Source organism: Nesoenas mayeri (genome assembly GCF_963082525.1).
Source record: "Nesoenas mayeri genome assembly, chromosome: 13".
NCBI lineage: Eukaryota > Metazoa > Chordata > Aves > Columbiformes > Columbidae > Nesoenas > Nesoenas mayeri.
In genome coordinates this window covers 16,035,117-16,049,038 of record NC_137550.1, presented here as the reverse complement: position 1 = coordinate 16,049,038, position 13,922 = coordinate 16,035,117, and the positions used below count along the sequence as shown (strand labels likewise).

At 40.0% G+C, this 13,922-nt stretch overlaps 1 protein-coding gene across 1 annotated transcript in view; it reads left to right on the top strand.

Moving 5' to 3' along the window:
* AFF2 (ALF transcription elongation factor 2) overlaps positions 1-13,922 on the top strand; it is a gene marked incomplete at its 3' end in the record, with an annotated part of 325,091 nt that overhangs the window by 232,524 nt on the left and 78,645 nt on the right. Inside the window, exon 8 of the mRNA XM_080352396.1 lies at positions 7,194-7,245. Coding sequence (XP_080208522.1) covers positions 7,194-7,245 — 52 coding nt within the window. The remainder of the gene's footprint in view (positions 1-7,193; positions 7,246-13,922) is intronic.

The window sequence follows — 13,922 nt, the reverse complement described above, 5'->3', positions numbered from 1 at the left end:
TCCCTGCGGTGAAGACATGAAGCTGGACTTCAGTTCGGTCTAAGGGAAGGCAATTTCAGGCCAGAGTCTGAGGACTTGATCTATCCTTAAGCAAATCAGTCCTATTCAGGCCACTGAAAGACTCAAGTGAGTAGAAGTTACTCCTGTGAGTAAGAGTTTGCCAGACTGACCTCATCATTGCCAAGAATGTAATGAAAGAAAATGGTGGATGAGGAGAAGGAAAAATTAATAAGCTATATTTAAGTATGTATAAAATTCCTGGACAAGCGGCCCTGATTATTAAGGTAAATGGTGCTTGTAAATTCCATTTAATCTTCTGAGATTTTCATTTACCGTAACTCCTACAATATCTCAGAGGAAATATTTTAAAGATGACTTGCACATTTCAGCAAAAGAATGAATATCAGTTTTCAAGATTTATCGATGGGATGTTTTAAAACAAAAGGTCTTCTTTCTTTTTTTTTTCCTTTGGAATTACTCTACCATTTATTTTCATTTCCCCATTTTTTTGCCCACTGAATTATGAGATTCTCTGGGGAAATCTATTGTTACATGTTTTCACACAGAGACCCCCTTCTTCCCCCTTGATAAATGATAAAATTGTGCTCCAGTGTGTGCAACACATTCTCGAAATACATCTGAATTCCATTATACAGTTTGTCATTTGCATGATACCTTTTGAGTTACCACTCTCAGCGAAGTCTTATATACTACAGAGAAATGCACTAGGAAAATGAAAAACAAGTTCGGTATGAAGTCCATAGGGTAAACCGGTATAGATTGTGTTGAACTGATGGCCTTATTTCCATGAAGGATCGAGGTAGAAAAGGTTGCATCTCCCTGCTAGTCACTGTTTGCATGGCAGAGTTCGTTCCACATAGGTATTGCTGCAAACAGGCCTGTGACAGGGACTCTGTAGCTTGGTGTGGTAATGTACATTTTTTTCACCTCAAAGACATTTATTTGTTTCTTGCCTGTTCTGGATTTAAGTCTTGTTAACTATTACAAGTGAAATTTGCTATAATAGTCCAAGCTCTCTCTTTAATATCGGACAAAATAACTAGTTGTAGCGCAGGCTGCTCCAATCTAGATCACACAAATCTTTATTTAATATTGTCCTTTTTATCAGTGGAAGGTTGGAGCAGGAGGGAACTCTTCTGCTTGGAGAGCACCCACATCCTCAGGGTGCTTCCCACACCAGCCACTGCTTCTCCTTAGCAGTGCTTTGCTGTGTCTTTTGTATCACTGGGCACGGTTTCATCCTTACCTTTTCTTTTCAGCCAAATTTAGGCAATGCGTCCTACCCTGCTGATGGAACACAAGCATGGTTTGCCCATCAAGGTTACAAGTGTTACAGATTTACAAAAACAAATGGGCTAAATATTTTGAAAAGTAGGAATCTTACAAATATATTCCCATTTTAGCTGAGAAAAAGCTGTCAAGAAAAAACTGTCAGGTCTATATGTCCGGTTATCGCCGCTGCTTGTCCTCCTGCCTGCAGAAGCAATACCCATGTTTGTTGTGATATGGCCCAGGTGGGATATGCATTTTGTACAAATGTGGTTTGACATGAGTGAGTTAATTTTCCGGGCAGCCCAGGATTAGGGAATTGCCCAGTATTCTCTTCACTGTCTGCTTGCAATGCCCTCTTCCCTTTTCTCCACCCTTTTAATTCTCACAGGGATTTTTTTTTTTCCACCTGAATGGGGCTCCAGTGCAGTGGTGAACTGATTCCACAGCAAATTAGAAGTGCAAAGCCTGGATCCTATTTAGGCTGCCTTTTCAGCGCCTTCTCGTTAGTAAAGCTGTCTCACCAGGCCTCTAACATGTTGTTATAAACAAAGTGTGCTCCCATCCTAGCCCTATACAACCAGAGCAGGAAGACATGCATAGCATTTTCAGAACTTTCCTGGCAATCTGGACCTTATTAACTTGTAAAAAGCATTTAAATGTGTTATACATGAAATCAAGCAAAGGATGTTGAGCTGTGAAAATACTCCTTTAAGAAGTTCAGTGTCTTTTATAAAAATATCTGAAATTAAGTTATATCAGGGAGGAGAATACCTAACGTGTCCTAATCAAATCCTTACTTGCTCATTCACAGTATCCCAAACTATCAGGTCTGGTGTGCACAGAACACCTCCTGAACGCGGTGGTAGGGATGGGCTACAAGTCCAGTTCCAGTGTGTACGCAGCTGAGCTTGGTGACACCCCAGGAAGTTTCAGCCCACACGCCAGACGTGGGTTGAGGTTCTGCCTCTTTTGCTCCTTCCAGCACTGATGGGCAGAAAACCTATTTCAGTGGTGCCAAAAGTCTCACGGTGTCCTAGATCATCTCCCTCTGCAGGTTTGGCCTCTCGCTGTTCATGACTTCTCTGAAGCAGTTAAAACAATGTGCTTACACTTAATTTTAATGGAGTAATTCGTGCTGTAACAACTGTCAGGAGTGGCCAGAGGGACTCTGTGACTCATTCATGCTGAGCATGGAGAGGAAAATGGTTTAAAACAGAGTTTGTCCCACTGAGAAACAGAAGCCATGGTGGGACTTGCATAATCTTTTGACAATGTCTGTTAAGAGACTAGATACACAGGGGTTTCTGATTATGTTTAAACTGGTTTATTTTCATGGCATATTTTTTAATGATATTTTTGGCAAATGTGTGGAGATTGAAAGAGAGAAGACAAAAATTTAGCTTGCTACACCAAAATCATAATCAATGGTTACAGAAATAGCTCATTTTGATTTTGGTCCATCTCATCATCTTCTGAGGCCCAGCACAAGTTAAAGACTTCTAAAAATAATATTTTGTTGTTACTATTTCTAGTGAGATTTTTACAGAACTCATCCTAAGAAAGCCACTTGTCTAGTTAAATTTGTAATGTAGGAACAATCTGCTTTGGGAGCAGATTCATCCCTGGAGGAAGTGGATAATGTAGTCAGTCAATGAGATTGCCCCTACTTACACCACAGATAAATGTGTTGCTTTGTCCCAATGTTCTTGCTTTGCAATAATTTCATATTCCAAATTATAAACCTCTGAAAGTTGTAGATTACAAAAAAAATGTGTTGACACAACTTCAACTGTTACAGTAAATGGCATTGCTCTAATAATGAAATAAAAAATCCTACTTAATCCCACTCTTTCCCTAAAGTGGTGTTTGGCATTAGCTATGGATGAAAAGACAAACAAGTACATGTATATTCAATAATAATGTCAGCTGGGTCAGAGAAGAATAGGAAATAAAATGCATTCATAACTCCTCTGGAGATAGCTTTCTGATACAGGCAGTTTTCTCTTTGATTTGCCCTCATTGAGAGATTCATTATAACTTTAACATATCTGCCAAATTGGCCTTTATTAATAGCTGTCCCGATCTTCTTAACAAATATACTCTGTAATCTCCAGTCTGAGTGTTTCTGAGGTTACCGATTACATAGAGTAGAACAGCTCAGATGCATATGAGGATCTCTCACTCAAGAGGGACTAATTTCATGTTCACACCGTCCAGACAGTCTGTGAGAGAGCTGTAGATACAGCTCTTCTGTCTCGGGGCTTTGAAGCTGGAATGGGTTCTAGATATGATAGTAAAATAGTCACCTTGGATTAAGGTTGCTAGTGATCTTCTAAAGCCCTTGTTAGGCTGCAAGTGTGATCAGATGCTACTTGCTTGTAAATGAGAGTTAATAGAAACATTAAACAGTACAAGCTACTGTGACCCATGTCTTCAGAATATTAATCCCATTTTAAAATTGTGGAAGACCCTCTAGTCCTCCACTTTCTGTAAAATATTACCTCTTCCAACCAATATCCTCTGGGAGCAGGTTATTTGAATTCACTAGTGTTCTACTTTCATTTGCACATCCTGTGTATTTTTAATTTATTCCCTCAGTTCTCCAGCTACCATATATTTATTGTTGATACCATACTTGTTTTCTCTTTAATTATTCCATCTGCCAGGGGAGTGTGATGCATTTTAGAAGCTGTGTGGTTTAGTTGTTTAACCTTTGAATTTTGTAACTGAATGGGGTGACATATTCTTCATTTAGCAGAACAGGCTAAGAAGAATTATATACTCCAAGTGATAAGCTTGGAACTGCTAAAGAAATATCAAAATCCAATTTTTTTCATCTCCCTAGTCGCCTAAACATCCATTTGTCTCTTGAAGGGAACTCATAAATCCTGCAAATTTAGTTTATCTGAAACCAACTCTAACAGTTGTCCTTCCTACTAATCATGTTTTATATCCATTTTCTATTTTTCAATATTCAATAAACATGTCTTGTGCTTACTGTACTTGTTGGAAAGTGTCTGCAGTATAGGCTGTATGAGGACAGTTATTAATCAACCATTTCGGATGACTGTTTGGTTAGTTTAGTAAGTGTATTCATTTATCTTTTTTATGTTTTCTTCTTTGTTCTTTCTATTTATTCAATATGGAATTTCCTTTGTGCTTTTAGGTTTATTTCTAACAGGATATGTCAAAAAGAAATTTAACATGTAACAAATATTTTTTTAAAAAGGCAATAGCTGGGGGAAAAAACTCAAACAAACAAAAAAACTCCACCCTTTGGGCTTTTTGGGGTATTGTTCATGAAAAGATCCTTTGCATTATGTCCTCTTAGATCTGCATTCAAAATAATAATAGACCACATTATCTAGCAGTGCTGCTTTAAAGCAGTAGATAATTTACAAATTAAAATGAGATGTAGGCTTAAAAGTTAGGAGTGTAGGATTGAATTAGAGTTGGGAGTCAGAATTACATAGTCCTGTATGAAGATGGTCTTGATTTCCTGGGGATATTGTCCTGGTGTGTGATGAGATTCGCAGATAACAATCTAGAGCTGTGGGCAGAGTGAGCCATACATCGGGAATAGCGCAGCAAGTAATGACACTGGGGAAAGCAATGAATGTGTCTGCCAGATAAACAACATTAGAAGTACCTGTTCATCACCAAAATCCAGGCCTCTAAAGATTAATATTTCCTGCAAAAAAAGTCTGTAGTGGGTTTGCATGGGAAGGTTTTAGTAGCAGGGGAGCTGCAGGAGTCATGAGCCTGTGGGGGACCCGGGGATGCACCTGAGGGATGCACCCATGGAAAGGACCCATGCTGGAGCAGTTCGTGAAGAGCTGCAGCCCATGGGAAGGACCCATGTTGGAGAAGTTCATGGGGGACTCTGTCCTGTGGGAGGGACCCCACACTGGAGCAGGGGAAGAGAGTGAGGAGTCCTCACCCTGAGAGGGAAGGAGCGGCAGAGACAACGTGTGATCAACTGACCACAACCCCCATTCCCCGTCCCCATGTACTGCTTAGGGGGAGGAGATGGAGAAATCAGGAGTGAAGTTGGGCCTGGGAAGAAAGGAGGGGTGGGGAGGAAGTGTTTTAAGATTTGGTTTTATTTCTCATTACCCTACTCTGATTTGATTGTCAATAAATTAAATTAATTTCCCCAAGTCAAGTCGTTTTGCCCATGGCAGTGATTGGTGGGTGATCTCCTTGTCCTTATCTCAACCCACGAGCCTTTTGTTGTATATTCTCTTCCCCGTCCATCTGAGGAGGGGAGTCATAGAGCAGCTTGGTGGGCACCTGGCATCCAGCCCACCATAAATTCTTACTTTTGGAAGATTCTTTATCCATGCTACAGTCTTACTTTTATGGGTTCACATACTACAGGAAGGCATCTGCCATTTATCAAGATGTTAATGACTAGTAGTAATGTGTCCAGATACTTTGTAACCACTGAGCTGCCCGACAACAGAGGTCACTGAAAGACAGATGACTTAGAAACCAGTGTAAAGACCTCCTTGCACTTTCTCTTTTTAAGAGCATCAGCAGAGCTTCGAAGCTCCTGATATTTCCACGTTGGGTTTATTGTCCCCTCTTTAAAATTCCTGATGCCAGGAGGCTTCCATGATTTACTGGTGGTCTTCAAACGAAAAAAAAAAGCCCTCCCTAACAGAACATCCATTGATTGCTACAGTTATTTAAAGGCTAACAATAAAAAATCATAGACTTCAGTCTCCATCAAGGCAGAAAGGAAACAGTAATTGCAATTTGTAAGGCTCCTGCCGTGGGTAAAGGAGCTCAGGCTGGGAGAAAGGAAACTCTGCAATTTTAGTGGCTGTCACAGCGGATCTGGGAGAGATGTGCCAATTCATTCATACGTCATCCTGTGATAAGAGAATTTGTCAAGGTGAAAAGATGGATATGAGGTACAAGTGTGCTCAAAGGAGTATCAGCTCTGAGGAGGACCACCAGATAAAAACGTGAATTTATGGGAAGCTCTACGGGAATGTATTTGGTGGCTGCTAGTCATGTCTCTCTAGGTAAACAGACCTGGAAAGATGAGGCCTTTTCTGCAAGGATGTAACAGCAAATAATATGATTTCTTACCCCGTGTGTTTTGTCATGCTTAAGTCTCGCATTAAGAAAAAAAAATGCAGTATGAGTGTTAATATAATAATATTCATTATTCAACTCTTTCTTCTGCCAAAGAAAAGGAAGAAGGCATTGAGACAGCCATGTCTTTTAGGAGTTTCCTTCCTCTTTAACCAAGGGTCAAGAACGGTCATGTGGCATCAACCTGTATTTAAAAAAAGAGGGGGGCAAGAAGGGGAAGGGATATGAACTAAAGGATTCCTAGCTTGGAAAATGTTTGGTCTGCCTTTAGATACTAACAAGAATAAGGTCCCAGCAAACCTCAGACAAGCTCCTCCTTGTCTTGCTGTTCTCCACTCTGCATTCACAGTTTCGTAAGGTGGGGATTACTGCTGGCCTCAAAGATCAGTGATGGCCTAGATCAAGAGTGTAACATGGAGGACTCTTTCTCAGTCGTTAACAGTCTCAAAGCTGACTTTCCCTGCCACCTTCTGATTTAGAAATACCCATAGGTGTATATGGACTAATCACCATGAGACAATGTGCCAATAAAAGACAACATGAAAGAGGACCTGACTGACCCAATTTATGATGGATGAGTCCAAAAGTCATTTGTTCTTACTTAGCATCACATAGAAGGTCTAATACATACATACACAGAATAGTAATCAGTTTACTTATCACAGATCTGATTTTGGTGTTGTTGAATTGAACAGGAGTTTTCCCCTGACTTTGCTGAAGGGAAGATTCAGCCCATTGTGTATGAAGTTAATTCCTTGAACGTAATTCTGTATTGTCTCTCTTTTTTTTTTCAGAATGCTTGAGGATGATCTGAAACTCAGCAGTGATGAAGATGACAATGAACAGGTAGATACATCTGACATGAGTGCATAGACCATATAATCTGACCAGATTGTTTCATCAGTTGAATGTGATTGCATGTTGGTTTACTATATTTGCATCAAAAGCATTTGGAGGTGCTGTAGAATCCATTAGCTTAAATCTGTCTTGTGCATAGATCCTCTGTGGAAGGACACTTATTCTTAAATAGGAATGCATTTTGTCAGGTTTGCTGAATTAACTTTGTGAAGTGGATTAAATTAAATGTGATTTACTAGCCTTGGAATAAGATGCCACATATGGTATCACCCAGGAATAGCTAAACGTGCTCTGAGTTTCTGCCCACCATTGTGCCAAACTAACCGAGGAACCATTTCCACGTGTTTCACAATCGGTTTCTGAAATCAATGACCGTCTTGGATGTGAGTGTAAAACAACCGCATCAAACCACTATCGCAACTGCAGAGTTGGTTTGCACTTTGCAGGTTATTTGCACAATTGCACCCAAGAACGTTGGATCTGTAAGTTTTGTTCCAGTCAGTGAGTAAGAGAATGGGAGTCCATCCGTAGTAAACCAGAGATTCCCATTTGTGAGAGGGAAGACCCTCAGTGTGTAGCTGTAAATCAATACAGAAAGTCTCTCAATGTACTTGGGACACTAATGAAGAATCATTTTCAGTAAACTGGCTCATGTCATTCTCTATCCTTCCCACTTTAGAAATATTTATGGATAATACTGGGAAATAAAGCTGGTAAAATTCATATTTTTAACATTCTTATCAGGAAAAAGAAAAAAAAAGATTTTTTTTTAAATTCATCCTTCATGTTACTTTACATATGCAATAGGTTCAACTGTGTAAACAGCTGCAACAGACAGGAAGGTAATGGTAAAATTCAGCTTAAAATCGTCTGTTCACACTAGGAAATATTAATTATAAGTTGATCTATCTTATTAATTTTTAAACCACCTAAATGTTCTCCTTCAGCCTCCCTAATCTGCTCTTGAGGGTCATGCCAGGAAAGATTTACCTTCTGATGTAAGTTGATCCCTTAGTTATACAAGTCAGTATTTTATAGCACCAAGATAGATTTGCACTCTCATCTGAAGCCAAAGGATCAAAACCAATGCAATGCTCTGTTGTACAATCATGTTGGCTTATGAACCCAGCAGGTTTCCTAATCTATTGGAAACTTGCCCAAATAGTCTTGTAGAATGACATTGTGATAATGAGATGCCCAAAATATAGAAACAGAACTATATTATCAGGTACGAGTTACTTTTGTTTTCCTGCAGCAGTGATTTTCTAGTGATTTCAGTAGGGTTATTCCAAATATATACAATTTACGCTGCTAAAATGAAATCATGTGTCATTACTGAAAGAAGCAGCAAATGCTTGGACCAGCATTTGCTGACATCAGAAGAAAAGCCCTTGCTGACTTGAATAGGTGTCATCTCTGATGTTAATCCCAAGCAGGAAAGACATGGTTGTGTCTACACTGCACAGTGGAGTATTGACAGCTCTCAAAACATCCTTGCCGTTGTGTGGTACTCACGTGCCTCTTACCAAAGGCAGTGCGATGTTCAAGAGCAGTGTCACATTGCTCCCACTTCAGGGGCTGCAGCCCGAGTCTGTGTTGGGTGGTGATGTACCCAAGCTGTAGGAAGCCTCAGACTGCACCAAAACTCCATGGGACTTTCCAGTAATTCTGTTTATGGTATAATCAGTGGACAGACAAGAGAACACAATAAGGACCATTCGTGTGGTTTCTCAAAATTTTATAATGCATAGAAAATACTTTCTTGGAAGTTTGAGCTTCGTCTCACTCGGAGTAGTTAGAATTGATTCAGATCTCCTAAGCTTTTCCAAATATCTTCTTAAGAAACAGATTATGATCTGTATATTTAGGGATTCCAAACATGAACACTTCCAATAATGTAACAAATAAGTGACTTGTCTGAACAGGAAGCACACCGAGCATCTTTCTTAAACGCCCTGCACTTTAAGGGAAACCTTCACCTTTCCTGTGTATCCCACACATGTATGGTTGCCTCTTTTATTACAAATAGAGAGTACAGACAAAGTTATACACATTACATGAAAGAATCCCACAGTTTTTTAGGTTTCCTGAATGAATGACTGTACATATCTCTCCTTTAGATTTTTGTCGCACACTATGGCCTTGCAAAGTGGAGCAGCATAGCTCTGCTCTATCCTTCAGGCATTACACTGGCAGTGCCTTCACACTTTGGCAACTTCTGCCCTGTCTCTTTAAAGAGAAGGGATTAGAAATGGAAAGAAAGGTTGATCTGTAAAGCTCTGGACCATATTGATCTTTGCAACAGAGCATGAGGCAAGTTACAAGTCACTCCACTCCAGCTGCAAACTCCCGTCATCACTGTCTGGGCCTCGCTTGGGGAGAGCGTGGTTATCACCTCCATCAAACACATGTAAACACACTCCCCAGTATCTGCAGTGTAGACACTTTGGAGCTGGCCATATGACACATGCTTTGTCCCGTAATCAAAATGCTGATTCTTACGTCTCATTGCGGGTGATTTGGGATTAAAAACACACAGAAAACGATGGGTTAGATCTGGAATCAATTTTCATTTACAGCTGAGAAGCAGTTATTGATGCTCTGCTCACAGTTCAATACAAGATCTAAAGATATAGACCTTGTGTTTCTCTTTCAATATAAGCAGCATAATCAGTCTCAAATGTTTTTACAAAGAAAATTGTATTGACAGTTTTATTAAAATTGCTGTCTTTAAAGTTTTAAGTTATCCACAATTTTGCCTACTTGAATGGTTTTTAATATGCATGCTGACCAACTCAATAGATTTTTAGGTCACATATTTATAATACCAGGTACACATCTGTTTAATGTATTATTTGAGAGATACTGTTACATTTAAGCATTACCTGGATTGTAAACTCTTGTAGTATTGTCACTGAGGAACGTTGGCATATGGATCAGCATTGCATTCAGAAGTTCTGCTGCACATTATTGTTAGATTGGCTATGAGAGATACAGTAAAGGCAGATGACAGACATGGTATTAGTAAGACCATTAGATGCCAAGGCATTTCTGAGATGCTAATGTTAACACTCTTCTGTGAGGAAGGACAGAGCTTTTCTATGGCTTTATTACTCTGTTATTAATAAAAAAATACACCAGAAATTAGGAAGAGCAGTGAAGATTTTTAATTAGTAGCTCAGTTCAGCTAAAAGAGCATAGATAAAACACAGGCTAGTATTTTTGTTCTTTAAAGCACCTCTGTATAATTCAAATTAGCTTTGAGCTCAAAAGCATCCGAATGAGTTGTGCCTGGATACAGTATTTTAAGTAGCTGTAGTGTACCCAATTTTCTTTAACCAGCTCCTCTTTGTTCTTCTGCCTAAGGAACAGTCCTGTTAACCTTTGAAATGTGTACTTAATTTAAAGCACATTGCTAGTGTTCTGTGTGTTTTTGAACCAAAGAAACTTTGATACTAGTTACAGACCTGCTCCATTTTCAGTATTTTATGTATGTAGTGTTTTTGGCAGAACAAATCAATAAGGTTGTTTTCTTTTCTATTTTTTTTTCTCCTTCCCTTAATGATTGCTGCTTTATTGCCACTTCTCTGATAACCATACAAACACAAGACATGCATATAATCCATGGCCCTGCTCTATCATTTGTATTTTAGACAAACATAATTCTTTTTCACTAGGTTAGTATCAGGTAATTACATACAAAATTTTTGCCTTTGTAGCTGAGTCTAAAAAGGTGATCAGCCGTAGGCTGAGCTTTGGATTCTTACAATACATACTGAGCTTTCAAAGCCTTTACTCAAGGTAAATTTTTTGAAAGTTGATGTAATTCTAAGATGCAGTATGCCTTCATCATATAGTGCAAACTCTTTTTAAAGTGGAACAGTGACCACTTTCCTTGCAACAGTAGATACCCTTTCCTGTTGTATTTTTTCCCATGTTTAGCTGGATCCTGAACAAGCCGTTTACCTCCCCAAGGTTTCTCTACATTTCCATTTACTTTGTTATCAGCAGAAAGGCTGAAGAACAGCTCTTCAGTAATGACATCAATACTGCACACACAGTGAGAGAGGTCATCTTGTCAAAGCTATAGAAAAATCAGATGGATTAGGATGAAACTAGGTGCAAAATAACTTTGATGGAGTCCTTTAATGTAAACAGTTTATCTGTCATTGGGTTCTATTGAAATCCCAGAGTGATGCAGCATCAGTTGTAGCCACAGCAGCATGTGTTTTGATAAAGAACCCACATTCCAGTGTTTAAGATCTGCAGTCATGTTTTGTAATTGTAGGGAAATGTTTTCATTAAGCCATTAATGAAAACAGAAGCTATTATGATAATAGAATCATTCTCCAGCCTTGTCAGTCTATAAGCATGAAAAATCTTTTTGTGAAGATATGTCTCTTCTTGCTACCTCAGTCCATTTTAATTGATATTCAAATCATTTTATTTTGCACAATACAAGTTGAAACAATCATATATCATCAGCTGTGTAAAATGGATACTCTGGCTTCTGTTAGGCAAATCTTTGGTAATAAGAGATTTGATGGCTGACATGTCTAAGGTCATAATTCACATGGTAATGACGTAGGTTCGTATCAGTTATTCGTTTATTATCTGTAGAAGCTTTCAGTAACCACAATGAGATCTGTGCTGAGCTTGCTGTTGTTATGGGTGAAAACATGGCATACCACTAAAACACAATGTTACCCAAAGCTTTTAACTTGTTCAAATTCACAGAATCTCACATAATTGTTCCCACACGTCTTGTTATTGTGACGGTCATCCATCAGTGAGGAAGGGGATTAATACAACCCTGAGGACAGATGGTTGCTGTAGAGTGCACAGGGCAGCAGATCAACAACAGTGAGTTTGCCCCTGCAGGTTGCAGCCCTGCTCCTACCTGGGCTCAGGGGCAGCAGCTGCCCAGACCAGCACAGAATCACAGAATGTTCAGGATTGGAAGGGACCTCAAAAGCTCATCCAGTCCAATCGCCCCACCGGAGCAAGAACACCCAGATGAGGTTACACAGGAAGGTGTCCAGGCGGGTTTGAATGTCTCCAGAGAAGGAGACTCCACAACCCCCCTGGGCAGCCTGTTCCAGTGTTCTGTCCACAGGGCTGGATGAGCCATGTGCCTCTCACCAACTTGCCTTTTCCATGGGTTGCCTAGTACACGCTGGCAGCCCGGTGTCTCAAAAACATCATAGCAGAGATAATAATACAGTAAAAGAAAATAGTGGCAGGCAGGCAGCCCTAATGAAGGGGGAAGGAAATGCCATAATTGATTAGATGGATAAAAAAAGCTGGAAGGAGTCTTCTCCTCATTTCCCCACAAGTAAGCAGGCACTTCATAGCCCCTCAGCACTCTTAAACAGGTGCTTCTCTTGAGGTTAGTTTTTCATACCACCAACCTGAAGCAGCCAGGCTCTGTGAGCCATACCATCACACATCACACACCTGAAGGAGAAGCTTAAAAAGACATGATGCCTCCATCACTAATTAAATAGAGGTGGAAAGCCAGTTGTTCCTCAGTACAGCTGTAAGGATGGTATGCTGGAGATCTGCCAGCCTTTTTGGGGTGGGAGGGAGGAAGGAGATGCAGCTTTCAGTCCATAGGATGGGTCATGTACTCTGTGTCTGTGCATGCTTTGTGCTCAAATTTTTTTGCAAAGGAGTCTTTATTATAAGCAAGAAGGAAAAATGTATTTCCTCAGGGCCTCTTGCTATGTATGCCACTTATGTAAAAGCCCTGTATTGTTTTGGCAGCAAGCAGAGGCAGCAGCAGGTGAGATAATCAACATCAGCATTGCTGTTGTTAAGAGAAAAGCCAGACTTGACCATATTGTCCTGTAAAAATAAATCTAAAGTCTTGGTATCTGTGGGCCATCTTAGTGCTCGACACTTACTAATCCGACCACATAGGAAACATTTATCTCCCTTTTCTCCTCAAAAGGAGAGTGTGATTTTTATCACGCATGCCTTGTGGTAAAGAAAGTGTCTGGCTTTCTTGCATTGGCCATCTGCAGTGTCACTCTTTTACAGAAGCCCAAGCAAACATCTGTGAACTTCAAAATCTAAATTCCTGGGAGTTTTTCACAGCAGTAGAGGACAGTGCTAGTGCTGGCTTTGAGACTGGAGGGGATTGCAAAAGTCTGAGTGGCGGGACTCATAGGTGGGCAGAACACGTGTAAAGTAGGTGATGAAAAGGGCATGATAAATCCAGTAATTAGCTTCTGTCAGCCAGAATAGGGGGAGAAGAAGTGAAAGTTGATCTCCCCTGGAGATATTCCAGATAGAGAACAGTAATGAGAACTAAGCACCTTAATTTTTCTTACGATAAATGCATCTGCCACTGCAAGGTTTGCTGGGGTTGGAGGTGCTCCATTCTGTGCCAGCAGGATGAATCTTCCCAGAACAGACCTTCTGCCCGCTCGTAGGGACAGGTGAGGACCACACTGTGACAGTGCAATTGATTTGGGCAGTGTGCTCTCACAGAGAGCGTGCCTACTTTACAAAATTACTGATTTCATGGCAATAATATTAAGTATAACTTTTGGAGCTGTGCAATTTAGTATTTGGCTAAGTCAGCTGAGTAATGTACTAAACCAGATCAAGGTCATCAAAGAGTTATTTCATGTGTGTTTACCTCTGCTACCTGTTCGTAA